Raw genomic sequence first — 16310 nt, 5'->3', positions numbered from 1 at the left:
TTTAAAGGTGGTGCAGTGCCACACTGTGGCCGAGCGCTGATGGAGGACTTATTGGAAATAAGGGCCATGCAGTACCTAAATAAAGACGATTAACAGATTAAAAAATATAACCAAGGAACAAAAGGAAAACAATAACATAGTAGCTATAGTAAAAGCCATGAATAAATAGATAAATAAATAAAAATAGTTGGGATTGATTTAAACATTTCAGCTAACTAGAATATGGATTGCAACATGTATTAACAAGTACGGGGTTATTTACAGTTTACACTCATGGTTCCTTTTTTTAAATTTTCCAAAATTTAGAAAAAAAGACATGTTCACCTCACATATAGAATCTGTATTTGCTTCCTCAATCAAATTCAAGTCATTATGTTTTTTGTTATCTGTCGATTTTTCTCATTGATCCAGTTAGTACACCAGGTTAAAATGAAACTATTCACTGGTTTGTGGCACTTGTTGACGATATCTTCCCTTCTTTAAAGGCTTCATCAGTGACTTTTTACTTTATTACATTTTTGGCATTGTTAGGCATTTATTTGATAGGACAGCTTAGGCTTGAAAGGGGTGAGAGAGGGGGAATGACATGCAGCAAAGGGTTGCAGGTTGGAATTTAACCCACGGCTGCTACGGCGAGGATCGAGCCTCTGTACATGGGGCGCACACTCTACCTATGTGAGCTACCCAGGCGCCCCAAGTCCCAGGGTTTTAAACTTGTCAGGGTAGCTCACATTATGAGAGTATGGCATGTCATGTGAGAGTCATTAAAGATTCATCCCAATTCTATAAGACACAATTAGACTAAGCAGATTTGGAGTATGAACAGTGACAAAATAAAGCATATTTGCAAATGCATACTAAAAGATTGCTTGATTTCTGAGTGTGCTGTTGATTTAGGCTACAATATTTTCCATAATGCAATGCAGAAAGGAAATGGAGAGGCTACTCACATCTAAACATAATTAAAACAATTGGCTGGTGAGACAGCTCAAGTGATTTCGGAAAACCAAAGAAATTCACAGATTTGTCTGTCGGGCGTTATTTCATGATAGTAAAAACTACGTTGATTACTCGTATACATAATAATGTGACTTTTAGTATATAGTACACAGTCTGCACAATATGTGCAGTATAGAACCCAGCATTAGGGCACTGGTTCAGAAGTATTAAGGGTGATGCCTTGACCGTTGAGCAGGGCTGCTGGACGTGTTGGAGAATGCGGAGGCGGGCGGTGATGTTACAGCGGCGGATGGGTGGTGTTACAGTCCTCCTCTGTTCAGTGAGGGTTGCTTAAAAGTTTGACATGTATGGCCTGTTTTACACCTTGGTCAAATCGTCTTGTCCTCTCTCTCTACAACATATTGGTGATTCCAACTTTTTCTGTAGATGTGTTAACACAATGTCTGCCCCTCTACAATCTTGGAAGCCATCAGATAAGAAAAAAAGCTAAATTGTTGTTGGACGATAGCTGATGGGTTTGGAGATTGTATTTCGAACAATGCGTTCTACCTCTTTTGCTCTCCCCCGGACTGTTTACCTGCATGCATCCAATGCCCGCTTTAACGTAATTGGTCAATACTACTTGGACTACAGACAGAAACCAGAACTCTTCCGATACCAAATTATTGTCCCGTTGCCTGCAGACTCTGCAATCATATGCAGATATCTGTTTATAGAGATTTGCCCCTCTACAATATGCTGTGCCATGTATTTTGGGGGGGTCGGTCTCTGCATTGTACAGATCGATACAGCCCTCACTGCACGTCAGTCCATAGAGATTGATCTGTTGATGTTTCAGTATGTGGTCCCTCTCGGTGGTGTAGTCTAGTTTTTTGCAGTGAGTATACTGTAATTTATTCCCTCCCAGCAATAGACTTGCCCGTCCCAGAGCGACAACCCCATAGGTTTTTTGTAACGTTACCGCGTAAAGCATCAGCCTCATCTGGCTAATTTTCTGTAGTTTCTGTAACGTTAACGTCTGCTGCAGTGTCACCCAAAGCGGCAGTATAGCTTCAGGGGCAGGCTTACCAAAACACTGAAAGAGTGTAGTTTGTAGTTTGAATGTGCTTTCGTTTCATAAATCTACTTTAGTGATTCACGTTAGTTAATTTCAAATTTGTGTAGAGAATGACCAAGCAACTGTGTTGTTGTTCCTAGGTGACTCGCAACACAGACGGGTGAATTTATGAACGTAAGTGTGAAAGTTCTCTCACAAAACAATCATAGTTACGTAACGTTATCCTTGCATTTTTGTAAGTGGGTATACGGAAATCCTTGGCCTTTCCTACTGGGTATACTCCGTATAACTGCGTGTCACGTAGACTACACCACTGGTCCCTCTGGTGAAACAAGCATTGCCTCACTGTGTTGCCAGGATGAGTGCTGATAACAAACAAAATGTCTTTACCTCTACTTCTACAGTCTAATAAATAGTTTCATTTAGATTTGACCATGTTATTTATGGCTGCAGCAATTACCTATTATCTGCAAATATTGCAGACGTGTTGGACATCATTTTATAACAATTTCCTTTTCTGTGTGTGTAACCATGTTTTAACAACATGAGTTTGTAAAGAAAGAGCCACCGCAGGGTCAGGCAGAGTTTCAGAGGTTAAATATAAAAGTCTGTATGGATATTGTGCATTCCCATCAGAAGCTATTTTAATGCAACTTTTGGTGCTATAATGATATGTAAATTAACTGACAATATAAAGGTTTTTCATCAGTGTACTAGCACACAAGTCTGACAGATTTTATATACTGGACAGTGGCCAGTTATTGATTTCTCAGGAATGCCAGGTTTTTTTTTGTGAAATTGAGGCTTGATACATGCAGTCTGTTATCAGCAGTCTTCTGGGAAACTGCCGCAGTACTGTACCTGACAAGCCTGTAAAGAGAAATGTTTGTGTAGTCCATCCTGACACGAAGATTTGTGCTTGCTCCCTCAGCGAGAGAACTCGGTGAGAAAACCCCCGTTTGCCACTGAATACACGCCATGATGTATTGTGTCTGTTAAAATGCAAATGAAGCAATATGCAGAGGAAAACCAAGCGTTGTCTGCAACACTGTAGTCACTGTAAGTACACAGAGCTGTAGCATGCTCCTGCTATTTTGATCACAGCCATCAGAGAAAATAAAGGATTGCATACTACAGTGCAGCCAAAGATAGGGAGATAGTGATTTTAAATGAAATGTCTAGATTAGCCATGGGCTGCGCTTTCTCTTAAAAGTGTTTCTGTCATACAGTTGCAGTAAACACAAACATAACATGTTTAAGAGGCGTAAAAATAATTGTAATTTGTCATATTGCAAAGCCTGTGCAGCAGTGGCTGTCTGCAAGGTTTGAAAAAATACATGAGTGCATATCATGTGCCATTGAAGGCCAAGCTTCTACAGGATTTGTAAAGACGTCTATCCTGAAGTCTGTATTTTAAAACTGAATATGTGTCAACAAGATTGTCCTACTTCAAAGGCCCAGATCATTTTGGCCATCCTTTGCCCTAATCTGTGTAACAGTTTAATGGTGTGTTCAGGTGCGTTCAGGCCATGCTTGTCAACTTGTGAAGTCTGGAAATTTTGCATGTCAATGGTAAATGTGTCACATAAACTGGAGCAATGGAAAAGTAATTGCAGGATGTGAATAATGGAAGCCAGGGTTGAACTAAGTGCCCTTCACACATTCACCACCATATGGCTGTTTATATCCTGAGCAAATATTATGAGTATGTAATGAAGTGACGTGTCAACTCATACTGTAAACTTAAGATGGATCAGTCAAGTGTTAAAAGTCAGGTGTATTTTTATATGACGGAAGGGTTAGCTGGTCGCTCCAAATCACATTTGTTCGGATAAATGTGTATGTTTGTTTTTGAGTACAGCATGAGTCTTCGAAAAGACTAAAACTGATGAAAATTGATTTCACTGGGTCTTTAGGTATGCTCATTCTACTGTTGGTTGTACACGTAATATTAAAGGTCCAATGTGTAGGAATTTTTCCCATCTAGCGTTGAGCTCATATATCGCAATCAACTCTCTCGCACCACGCAGTTCAAAGTACGTATTACAGCTACGGTAGCCTTCACGCTTCAAAAAGCCGGTCTCTTGCTCTTTTCAATATCCTTTTTTTTCTGGGTGAAGAAGAAGACTCCTGTTCCGGAAATTTGGATTTTGAATACGTGTGGTCCTCCATGTTTCCTTCTTCAAACTTGCCGGGGCCGGGAAGCTACAATACCCATTAGCAGCATTAGCAGAACCTGTGAGTTTATCATGTGACAGCGAAAACGCGAAAGGCGGAGCAGTATGTCCTGTATGTCCCTTACTGGCTAACGTATTTCAAGATGGCACATGAATATGGAGCGTCTACCCCAGTTCTCTTAATACATCCACGAGTTCATACGAATGCAAATGTAAAATTTCAAGCCAAAAGGAATACTTGGAATTGATGGTGGTGGTAAATATTCATGAAAAAGGACAAGTTTGTGAACGAGCAACACAGATTTTGATAATGAACAACTAAACACGTTACACACTGGACCTTTAAAGTGCACAAACAACAGTGTAACAACCAAACACATTCTCGCTCCCATCGCTTAAAATACGGACGCATGACCATGTGCCTTTGAGCCTTTTAGCGTCATATCTAAACACAGTTTATTTAAACGCGCTTTCTCTTTCTCTTCTATGATGAGGGTGTCTTTGTGTGATCAATCAGCTGTATAACAGGGCAGCTCTAAACACCCTTGCACATACATTTCGTTTAGATCAAATTCTGTTGTAGCTGCAGGAAATATATTGATGTGACGGTTTGGCCAATATCTGTGAACAACATTAAACAACAAAATGGGCACAGAATTTCAGGGTATACCATTTCTAGTTTTTTAACTGTGCTATGTCTTTTTTGTTCATTTTTGCTAAGCTTTTACAATGTGCTGCAGGTTATGGTGAAGCAGCCATTATATATACTGTACTGTATGAGTTCATACTGTAGGTCCAGCGGTACAGACCTGCAAAACTTATTTGCCGTGAGTCTATTTCCTGCTCCTTATCCCAAACTTCAGGGACGTGGGTATTATCAGGTTATATGCTGTAAATTTACAGATGGTCCTCAAACTGCAGTTCTCACATTCTCCTCAGGCAGTTTAATGAGCTCTCAATACAGACACTGGCAAAAGTGATAGCCACAATTACCTCACTAACCTATGTAAGAGAGACTTTCATTTTAATAAAAAAGCCTTAATGTCTCATTGGGTTCTGAAAAGACTGTCTGAAGGGACATTTTTAAAGCCGGTTCTGCATCTGGTTCCACCTTCATGTCCTTTCATGGAACAACATCAAGGTGACCACTTTGAAAAGCATACTGCGCACCACTACTCAAAGGCTCAAAAGGCACCATGCAGCACAATGTGGGTAAGTTGAAAAAGATTCAACTTCATGCAAATGTCGTCTGACGCACAGGAGCAACAACCTGTAGACAACCAATCCATTCATTTTGATTCCCTCAAGAAACATAAATTAGTTATTTGTAACTCCACTCAACTATGTGAAAGTACTTCCAAATTCTCTATATAACTACGATATAACTTAAATGGGCTCCCGGAACATGAATAAAAAAAAAAGGATGAGTCAAAACAACATTGCCAGGCAAACACATTCCTCAAGTGTTGGTACAGTGGCAATGAGAAGGAATAACCACCCAATCAGAACTGAGTGTGAGATATCATACTGCATGCTACTACTTCTGATGTGATTGCATATAACCATGTGTGCCAGGGTCTTTGATTATTTACATTTTGGGGTCCATGCACAGCCATTATGCACTGTGAGTCAGTAAGTAAGCATTGTACCACAAATGTTATTCCTGTTTGAAGTATTGTGGTAAGTAGCTTGTGTTATGTCTCTGTGAAGTGTAAATCTGGCTGCATGTTGTTTGTTTTTTTGTTCAATCTCTTGTCATCATGAATGGAGAACATGCAAATCATTGAGCGGCAAAAACTTGACTGATGTCATCAAAACATTGAATGCTTTTAGTTTTTTCCTCAAAGAATACTCAGCTTTTTTTTTTTGCTTTATTGCACTCGCAGGTTGCATGCAAAGATGGGGATTTGGCTACCCTTTATTAGTCCAGCCTTGTTCATCAAATGCGCCAAAACGAATGTTGCGAGCTACGAAAGCCATTGATGAATGCAAAGCTGCAAAGCCTGAGCTGCCTTGGACCTCTAAATCTTGTTTATTCCATCCCTTCTACAAACTGCATGTGCATTTGTTTATGTGGAATAATCGGAGGGAGAAAATAACCTGCATTTGCACTTTGCCCTCAAAATGTGATGACTTCTTGCTTATGTTGAGATAAACAGCTGCTCAGATAACCCTCTTTAACCTTTACGTCTCCTAAGAAAGTTTTGAAGCAGCTATAAAAAAGATTGAATGGGTACTGAGAAAAAGCCATTAAAGCGGTTAGTTTGTTTACACTCTTTGTAGGGGGTATAAGAGTGGGGAGGGGAGGGTTGGCCTATCCCCTATATTATCTTCAAATAAAAATCTGTTATGCGTTTAGTTTTTCTGTGATGTATTTGTTGCAGATAGATTGTAATTACAATGTATGTCTATTCCAGTGGTCTGCCTTTGAAAATTATAGGGTAAGAACATGGATGCTTGCAAGAATTTCTTTCTAATGTGAAGCAATGTTTCCCAATAAGCAAGTTAGCAAAGAATGGAAAAACTGAAGATGTCACTTCATCATTTGACTAGTTGTTAATGTTTTTTTGGTATTTTGATCCAAGGCCAAGAAAATGAACAACATAAAAGTCTTTCATTGTCTTTTTTTTCGTGACAGGAAGTCACAAAAAAAAAGTAACTTTTTACACCTCTCTAAAATGAAGCAGGGATTTAATGATTTATTTTCAAAACATTGAGTAATTAAACACCAAATTTATTGCAGGTCATAATTAAAAAGCTCTGACGAAACGTGCCCAAACTGTCTTTAGACATTCATACTTTTCATATCAGAAATAATATTTGGTTTGTATTTAGTATACTGTCACCCAGTTCTTATTAAAAAAATAAATATAGAACCCTATCAGTTTTGTAGATCCCGTTTGTCTTCACATATGGATTTAGATTGTGATCTGTGTTTTGTTTTTTTTCTTCTTTGGAAGTTCTGTGATTGTGTGTGCTGTTGAACACCTCATGTGTGTCGGCCATAATGTAAATACCAAGTATCTCGAATAAAAGTGGAGATGAGGGTTTTATTTAGTTTCAACATATTAGTTTCCGGGTTGTTCGGGCATGATTTGTCTCCAACTTTACTCTCTAATAAAATGACACACTTGAGATCTTGACAACTGGTACCTGAAGCGGTGTATTAAAAGCTTGACTGCATTCCTCATCATCTCTCTCCCTCTCTCTTTCTAACTATCTTTCTATCCCCTCTCCCTCATGTTAAACCCTTTCCTCTCCCCTAACTCCTGTCCTCCCCCTCTTTTTCCTGCCTGTTTTGCTTGTGTATCCCCTCTCCCTGTTGTAGACGCCGTGGACGGTGGCTCAGGCCTGGGCACCGGCGCCATCGTAGGCATCCTCATTGTTGTCTTTTTCCTGCTGTTGTTGGGCGTGGACGTCACCTGCTACTTCCTTAACAAGTGTGGACTCCTCATGTGCATTGCTGTGAACTTCTGTGGGAAGGCCGGGCCAGGTGCTAAGAGCAAGGATATCGAGGAGGGCAAGGCAGCATTCACGTAAGTGAACATCATCTTATGACACATTATTTCCATGTATTGCTTAAAGCTGCAGTAAGCGATACTGCACAAAGATTGTTGAAGTTAAGGAAAAACTCAGGAGCAGCACAGCTCATTTCACATATGTGAAGAAGGTTCGGGAGACCTTGATAAATCACACAGGAGCATTGAATGAACATGTTTGATTAAAAATTCTAAACTGTTCACATGAGCTTTATTGAGAGTGAATCATGATTATGTACAGAGCTGATACTTAGCACCTTAGATCTAAACATGTTATTCCCAGCAAGCAAATAAAGCTCAGCACAATCAGAGAGCAGTGTTATGATAACAGACAAGCCCCCAGGGGAAGCCTACAATCATCGGTGCTGCTGGAGAATGATCCAATGTTGGAATGAGAAAATAAGAGAGTGTATTTGACAGCTTAAAGAACGATACTGGTGTTTTTGCATGTTTTAGCCAAATTGCTGCTGATCACCAGAATGCTCCTCAGGGTTTCCACCAGAAAAGTTGTTTAGCCCTGTGGCAAGTGTCCCTCTGTGACGAGGGCCTGGCACGGGCCAGTCACAGACTGATGGCAGAGATAATGTCCAGCTCAATAGTTTCTGTGATAACAGAATCATGGACGGAATGGCGAAATTCAGAATTTAAAAAAGCTATAAAACAGATTCCATAGGGCCCTACATTAAGTCAGTGCTAAAAGCTAACTGGAGATTTGAAAATATGACTACGTCTAAGTTTCCAACCAAGCCGCCCCACTGTAACTCTAGTTTAATAAACGTAAAAATACATTAAAGCTTTAGTGCGTAATTTTTATGGAGGTGTTCGCGATCATGGAAGGCTTGTATCATGTGGACGCGCTGTTGTCATTACTTAGAATTCCTCATGGGGGAGACAGAAACTACACACTATAGCTTTAAAGTAAAATTCCCAGTGGCTTGGTCCTGGTGGGCCCCAAGGCTTGCTTCAAGTAGACTTTTCTGTTGCATGTGTGTGGTGGGGTGACCGTGTGTTACAGAGCTAGATTTTGTCACTGTGTATGTGGGACACCTCGTGTTGCTTGTATGACCTAGCATAGTAGGCCAAGCTCTTATGGGATTGTCCAATGTTTAACAGATTAATAGCAAATAAAGTCAGTGTGATAGCTTGCTAACTGTCTGTTGCCATCTGACAACAGGAAGGATGAGTCTAAGGAGCCCATTGTTGAGGTGAGAACAGAGGAAGAACACACCCCAAACCAAGGAGGAGGGGGTCCCACTGAGCCCAACGAGACCACACCTTTGACAGAACCTGAGTGAGTATGGAACATGACCACTTCCCCAGTCCAGGGGGTGTCCCAGACTTAGGCCTATCTGCATGGTATGTTGATAGAGAGGTGAATCAAACCTTTGGGTTACTCTCAACAAAACTCTTTTTTATGAACATGATGTTGGTCAGACCCAAACTTGATTCATATATCGCGACACAGTTCCGTTGTAAGCTCAATTATACACATGATTGGCTCTGACATCCTCCGAATCCACATTTATTTATTTTTTTTCAATTAAGAGACCCGCATGGACACTCCACCTCAACTGCTCCCTATGGGATGTATGTAAGCGTGATGATATGGTAACATATTACACTGAAGTAGGCTGGTTTTAAATAAATAAATGTACATGCAACGCATACAACGCTTGCAGCTGTTGCATATGACATACCCAGCACTTGACTCGTCATGGCTAAGTACTTCACTAAATCGCTCCCACCCTGAACCATTCTGCCCTTCCTTTTTTTAATTCTCCTTTTTAAATATCCTCGTGGGCTTTTTAAAAAAAATTAAGCTTTAAATATGTTGTTTACGCATTAATTATAGTTTTCTTCATTATGAAAAATAAAGCTTAAAATGTGTTCGCATTTTAGAGAATGTAATGAATACTTTCCTCATTAATTATGTATTATTTCACCCACCCACAACCCGTCCGCTATTAATCAAAAATGTTCATTTTTATGACCCCAGCCCACCCAATCCGTGAATTAACATGCTGCTCCAAACTCCCAACAGTATGTTGTGAAAAGGTTTAGGTGACATCCCTGACTATGGATATACCAAATACAGACCAAGAATGATTTACACCAAATGTTAGCACTCCAACCTAGTCCTAAGTCTAGAGACCCATTCAGACCAACAACAAACCCTGCTTGTTCCTTTATTGTACAACGCATATTAGCATCCTGATGCTGAAACTCCTACATTCTTTCTATAGTTTGTTGTATTATTTTTAGTTTACCCCTCCACAAATATTGTGTTGCTAACATTTTGATTGTGTAGATTTTTACTTTTCCACTGCAGCACAGTAGCACTCACTCTGCCTTGTTTTTTTTTTCCTGACCTGCACTCTCCCTCTACCCCTTTTATTTCTCTTGGTGTCTTTTTTCTTTCTTTCCCTCACTTTTCTGGTGGCTCCACTCCCCTCTCCTCCCTTGTTTGTCCTGCTCCTCCCCACCAGGCCTGCCGCTGCAGACACCACCTCCACGGTGGTAAACTTGCTCCCCTGCACTGCCACTAACTCAGTTGCTGAGAGCTTTAGCACGGCGCAGAGCAGTCCTGCTAGTGAGAGCACCACGCTAACCACCAGCGCCTCCAGCCCAACCAAAGCCGCCCCTGCCAACTCCTCCCCCAAAAACAGCCCTGCTGCCCAGTCCAGTTCACTTAACGCTAACACCCAACCTGATGTTGGGCCCCTGGTCGACCTGAGCGACACCCCTAAAGTTCCCAACCCAAATCCCCTTGCCTCAGAGCCAGTCAGCCCGCCCTCTACTAATGCCGACGGGCCACAGAGCCAGCGTGACCCAGTCAAAGCCCCTGACAGCACCCAGAATAAGGACTCACAAGTAGACGGCCCGACCAAGGATGCGCCCAATATCCTGTGCGCAGGCTCGACCACACCAGCCCAAAATGAGTATGAACACTTCCATACCCCCATTACTCAACTTGTCTCCTCTGCTCTGGTAGCATCCCAATACCCCAAAAGTGTGCCATTTTTAAAGGAAAAATCCACCCTATAATGTGAACACAGTGGTGTTGGTGTCAAATAATCACATGCACAATTAAGCACCTGTCAGGAACTGTAGGCAACTTTAAGGTTTGATCCCACCACAAGTGTTATGATTTTGTACCATGCCTTTACTGTCCCTGCATTTTGACTGAGTAAGTTAAAATTATTATCTAGCTTCATCATTTTCAGAAAATTTCCCAAGCTTTTGATTTGATTTTTCACTGTACTCAGTCATAAACAAGACAAAGTTTGATTGAGGTAAAGTAAGGGCAGTGGAAGAGTTTTGGAGATAGTTAAAGGTGAATAAAAGAAACAGCACAATTGTCAGGCTTTCCATTATTCTGAAAAGCTTACCTGCACACAGTTACATTTTCAAACAACCTTCTAGTTAGTAGCTGAGGTCAAAAGATTTTGCATCTTCATTACATTGTGAAGGAGCTCAAGTGTGCAAAAAAAGTGACATTAAAAATAGCAGCGAAATGTGTCAGTTTCTTAGACATCAGTGCTCCTAAGTGCCGCTGCCTTTCAGAAGATTTTGACGATGTTGCCTGATCACCCACTGACGATATGTTTGGCTGTAGGCTTGGCACCAGTTTTCCACCAACAACAACAGCCGCATTATACCTGAATAAAATGCAGCCAGAAATGATGTTGCCATTTGTAGAGGGAGCACAGCTGTTCTTGTAGATATGAATACATTTTCAAAAGCTGTATGACCAGCCAGTGATACTGTATTTGTACATACAATCACATTTTATTTAAAAACATATAAGTCTTTTCTAGGGGTAAAATATCTTTGGTGACATTTTAGAGTAAACAATTGTGGCTGGTTAAGCAAAATTGGGTACATCAAACAACATTATTTGCAATTTAGGTTGATGATTATTGTTGGAACATTTAAGGGTGGAATTTTCCTTTTAAGAAGGCCAGATGGTGGCCATGCAGATAAATGGCACATGAATACAATACATTGGGATGCCACCATTGCATGCCTGTCTTCATTCAACCACCACCTCCACCCTCCACCTGTTTGTTTGCTCACTTAATGGAGTCAGCCTTTCTTCTACCATACAGCTTCTTTATATTTCACCCAAATTATCTCTGCGATTATTCAGTTTCTACATGTACTGTACATGAAAGCTGCATTTTGTTTTAGCACACCTTGTTCACACACCGGGTCTTCCAGCAATGAAAAATCACCAATTGATGCTTCTAAACCCAATGCTACACAATCGGACATGTTCCAGCAGCAATGTGATCCGTAAGTGGGGAGAAATGAATAACTTTGGCAGCCAAAATTAGAGCTCTCTCTGACGTTAGCATGTAGCCACATGGAGTTATCAGTGGACTGTACAGAGTGTAACAGCAGTTTCTACCGTCACAAATCACCAATAAAGACTTCTTAACCAAAAAATACACAACCGGACATGTTCCAGCAGAAATGTGATCCGAAATTAGGGAGAAAATAACATCTGCAACAAAGGCTGCAGGTTTCACTGATGTTAGCATGTTCCAGCAGCAATGTGATCCGTAAGTGGGGAGAAATTAACAACTTCGGCAGCCAAAATTAGAGCTCTCTCTGACGTTAGCATGTAGCCACATGGAGTTATCAGTGGACTGTACAAAAAATAGCAGCAATTTCTACCGTCACAAATCACCAACAAAGACTTCTCAACCAAAAACTACACAACCGGACATGTTCCAGCAGAAATGTGATCCGAAATTGGGGAGAAAATAACATCTGCAACAAAGGCTGCAGGTTTCACTGATGTTAGCATGTAGCTCCATGTGGCAGAGTATGTAATGTAAACACTGCAGTAGCGTGCCTGCCTGGGGCAGATGACCATATATTGAAAACCGTCCCAGTATGACGTCATATCAAGCAGAGAATAGTTAAAAACTGTTAAAAACCAGACTGTTCAGAACAGTGTGAAATCTGAGGTTTTGGTTCACAGGGATTTCTTTTACGTACATTTACCTCATTATTTGAAGCTTTGGCCATGTTGAATATGAACATCCGACATTGTAATATTATAGATATGACAGAAAATAGGGAAAAGTATAATAGGTCTTCTTTAACAGAAGCAAGAGGACTGCCAACATAGATGCGGCAATGACGAAATAGGCATACTGTTGAAGTAGTTGCATGACATGGATTGCATCCAAAAACATTATCGATTTGACAGAAAATCGGGAAAAGCATAATAGCTTTTCTTTTAATGTTAACAACAACCATATGGCTGCAAAAAATAAAGCTGACAGAGCTTAGTTTGTCTCAGCTGGAGTCTGTGAGGACCACTAAGCTTTAAGTCCTGCTGCACACCAAGAACGAGAAATTCTTGTTCATTCTGTGAAAGATTAGATACATATCTTTGTGTGGAGAACTCTACAGAAGAAAGTCGTCCCTTTCTGTCATGCAGCGGTGAATTAGCTTGTTCAAGTAAATTCAATACTTGTCACAAAGTGACCTCCAGCAGCACTACCATTGTTCTGTGTCCTCTTCATTTTGAAGGCGAAACAAAATGCCAATCTCTGAATCACTCCAAGACACCTCTGTTCTCTGTTTTAAATTATTGTAGAAAGTCCATATTTCAGTAGTTCTATGATTTTAGAGTTACTGTCCCTAGGAGTTTGCAGATGTTCTTGAATCCTGTCAGGCTGTGAGGATGATGAGATAGCTACATTATGGCTGAGGATAGTCTATATCGACGACATTTCATTTACAGGATTGTTCCAGTACCCTTTTCGGCCGGATATTCCTCAACTTCCACTTTCTTTGTGTTAGCATTCTAATCTCCAGTCTGTTTGAGAAACATCCTCCGAGCTAGAACCAACACTCAAATTATGTTTACTTTTTTTCTTGAGAGAGCCATTTTAATTTCAGAGCTCGCCTCCCTACGTGCCCGTTCCACAGAAACAATTTTCTTCCCGATGCTATTTTGCAAAGGCACCATACCTGCATCTGGCGCTTAATGTTAACCAAGACAATTGTGATTGGTTTAAAGAAAAAGCAATAAACCAGAGCACGTTGTTCTCCCATCCCGGAATGTTGTGTGAACTAGCTCGACCTTCCTGTGGAGGAAGGTCTGGCAATGTGTGACTAGGCTGAGGATGAATTACGGAGGCTTACTGACAATCGCTCCCCTTTCTCTCCCTCCTTCATCTTTTCACTTCTCACTCTGCTCACTCAGATAGCCCGATGAAGATGTCAGTGATAAAGTATGGGGAGTTGAGAGCTAGTTGGAAGCAGGGCTCTTGTCAGCTCAACATCACCTTGATATAACTAAACTTGTCAGTGGAGGGATTTTTCTTCATAACTCGTTGACAGAACTGAAGCACAGCTCTCCCACTGATGTATGTGGCGATCCTTCTTCTGCATCCCAACACTGAAATGTCTTGTCAGGCTTTTTGTGGGTTCTTGAGGGGCATACTCAGCCTCAGGACCCATTTTTCTCTCTTGAGTAGAAAAACATCTTTGCAGACTATTTTCACAGGCTACACACGCACGTTTAAAACAACATTTCAAAAGAAGCTTTCAATCAGTTAGTGGTGCTTTGAATTGCTCTTGGTTATGTAAGAGCACACTTTAAAGTGTTTCAAGAGAACAATAGCCTGGATTGTTCTAAAAGGGTGCTTAAAGTACATTAGTTAGAAGTATCATTTACATTTTTCATGTGCCGTAGTGTCCATTTATTTGAGAGTGACATAATTGTAGATAGTGCTGCGTGAACGAGTTTTACATTTTAAAGGTCAGACACTGCAGCAAGGTGGTCATAGAAGAGAGGGTTGGAAATGGTTTCTCTCAGACTCTGTTTAATGTTACCACTTGTTGACTAAACCGGTCCATTATACTTTGACATTGTTGTCTTTGTAAAACTACTGTAATCTCATCGTTGAACTAAACTGAACTAAATTAAGTGTGAGAATGAAATGTGTTAAGAACACTTAAAGGTAACATCACTATGAAGTCAACCCATGTTGGCAGTTTAAAATGTACCGAAGCACCACAAGTTACAAAGCACAAGAAGTATCCGCCAACTTTAGAATTAGAATTATTTCAACGGAACGTGTCCAGGAAGTGCAGGAGTGCAGATCGATGCTGACAAGAGTATGAATTTAATATAAAACTTTGAATAAGCTTAGTTAGTGGGTTTGGTCATGCCTATGACAGAATTCTGTTGCCTGATCACACCTACAAAGTACTGTAGTTCTCCAGGAATTTAGGACACATTATTTAAAGTAACATTAGGGATCAAAGTTTTCAAGATCACATCTGAAGACATTTATGTAAAGGCTGTATTTATGGATCCTGTATATGGGACTGTCCCTGGCCCTGACTTTGTAAGGCCAACAAAGAGCATGTATATGTGTCAGCAGGGAAGAGAAGTGTATTGATTTAAATTGTTTTTTGAGACCTGGCATAGAGGACAGAAGAAGAGATGACTGTATGTGACACAGCAGTGAAGCACCACTTTTTTTTTCAAAATGGAAGCTGCAGCAAAACATCATTACAAATGTATTCCAACAAGGGTACAATTGCAAAAAATGTTCGACTTAAGTGAAGTATGGCTTTAAAGACTCTTTGTCTTGGTTTAGTCCAGACGGCGTGTAATCCTCTTGTGTATTGTAGTTTGTGTTGTAGGTTATGCCCCAGTCTTTCATTCCTTCATGCATTGTGCCTACTGTACCAGCCCTGTCTCATTCCACATCAGCATTCATTGTTCCTTGAAAATAGCTGTGACATCCATGTACTCTTATTTGATGTCTGGCTAGGATAGTGAGCTTGATCCCATTATGTGTGAAATGCATTCAGTTCCAGAAGGGAAAACAAATTCCCTCAAAGCATCTTGCATGTCCCCCCCCCCTCCCTTTTTTCCTCCTTTCTTTGAAAAATTACACAAAAGGCAGCTCAGAGCAGACAGTTTAGCTGTGGGAGAGAGCCTTAATGACTCACTGTTAACAGAATCTTCTCTCTTTCTGTCTCTTTCTGGTTCTCTCTCTCACTCCTGTGTTTGTCCCCATAGCGGTAAGACTGTGAAGGACGATAACACCAAAGGCCAAACGGAGGTGAAGAATGCCACAGACGAGGTGAAGACAGTTCCCAACGAGGCTCCCCAGACGAACGGCAATGAAAGTAAAGCGTAATCGCCACACCGAAGAGCAGCGGGAAGAAGATGGTGGTTGTGGTAGGGAGAGTGGTCGGGTGTTGGTTTTTAAGGTTAAAAAGGGGGGTGGGGGGGGGGTCACAGTCACTGAAACCTCAAAGCATTGTCACAAACCACCCCACCGCTTCAGAAAATAAGAAAAAGCAACAGAAAAAAAATGATGGGTCTCTTTCTACAGTGTCTTCTGACCAGGAAAATGTAAAGACCTCATGCACATGCCTTAGTTCTTTTTACATCAGTTTCTAGTTGTTTATTTTTCATGGGAAAAAGCAAAATTCGTACTTGTAGTTCACCCTCTCGTATGTAATATTAAATTGATCAACTGTTAAATACGGACACTATTTTCCTGTAGAGAAACATGGTTGGACTGTAGCTTT

General features: G+C 40.7%; 1 protein-coding gene across 24 annotated transcripts in view; it reads left to right on the top strand.

The window, feature by feature from the left end:
* The window catches only part of ncam1a (neural cell adhesion molecule 1a), a 272622-nt gene extending 256531 nt beyond the window's left edge, over positions 1–16091 (top strand). For 18 of the 24 annotated variants that reach the window (XM_031308262.2, XM_031308261.2, XM_031308259.2 and 15 more), the window contains 4 exons: positions 7523–7730; positions 8908–9024; positions 10220–10672; positions 15793–16091. In XM_031308262.2, coding sequence (XP_031164122.1) covers positions 7523–7730; positions 8908–9024; positions 10220–10672; positions 15793–15913 — 899 coding nt within the window. In that variant the 3' untranslated portion in view covers positions 15914–16091. The remainder of the gene's footprint in view (positions 1–7522; positions 7731–8907; positions 9025–10219; positions 10673–15792) is intronic. The other 6 variants (XM_031308275.2, XM_031308273.2, XM_031308276.2 and 3 more) reach the window with 1 other exon arrangement.
* Positions 16092–16310: the final 219 nt, after the last annotated feature.

Source organism: Sander lucioperca, chromosome 13 (genome assembly GCF_008315115.2).
Source record: "Sander lucioperca isolate FBNREF2018 chromosome 13, SLUC_FBN_1.2, whole genome shotgun sequence".
NCBI lineage: Eukaryota > Metazoa > Chordata > Actinopteri > Perciformes > Percidae > Sander > Sander lucioperca.
Note: the sequence above shows the minus strand (reverse complement) of the source record. Positions and strands in the feature narration are given on the sequence as shown.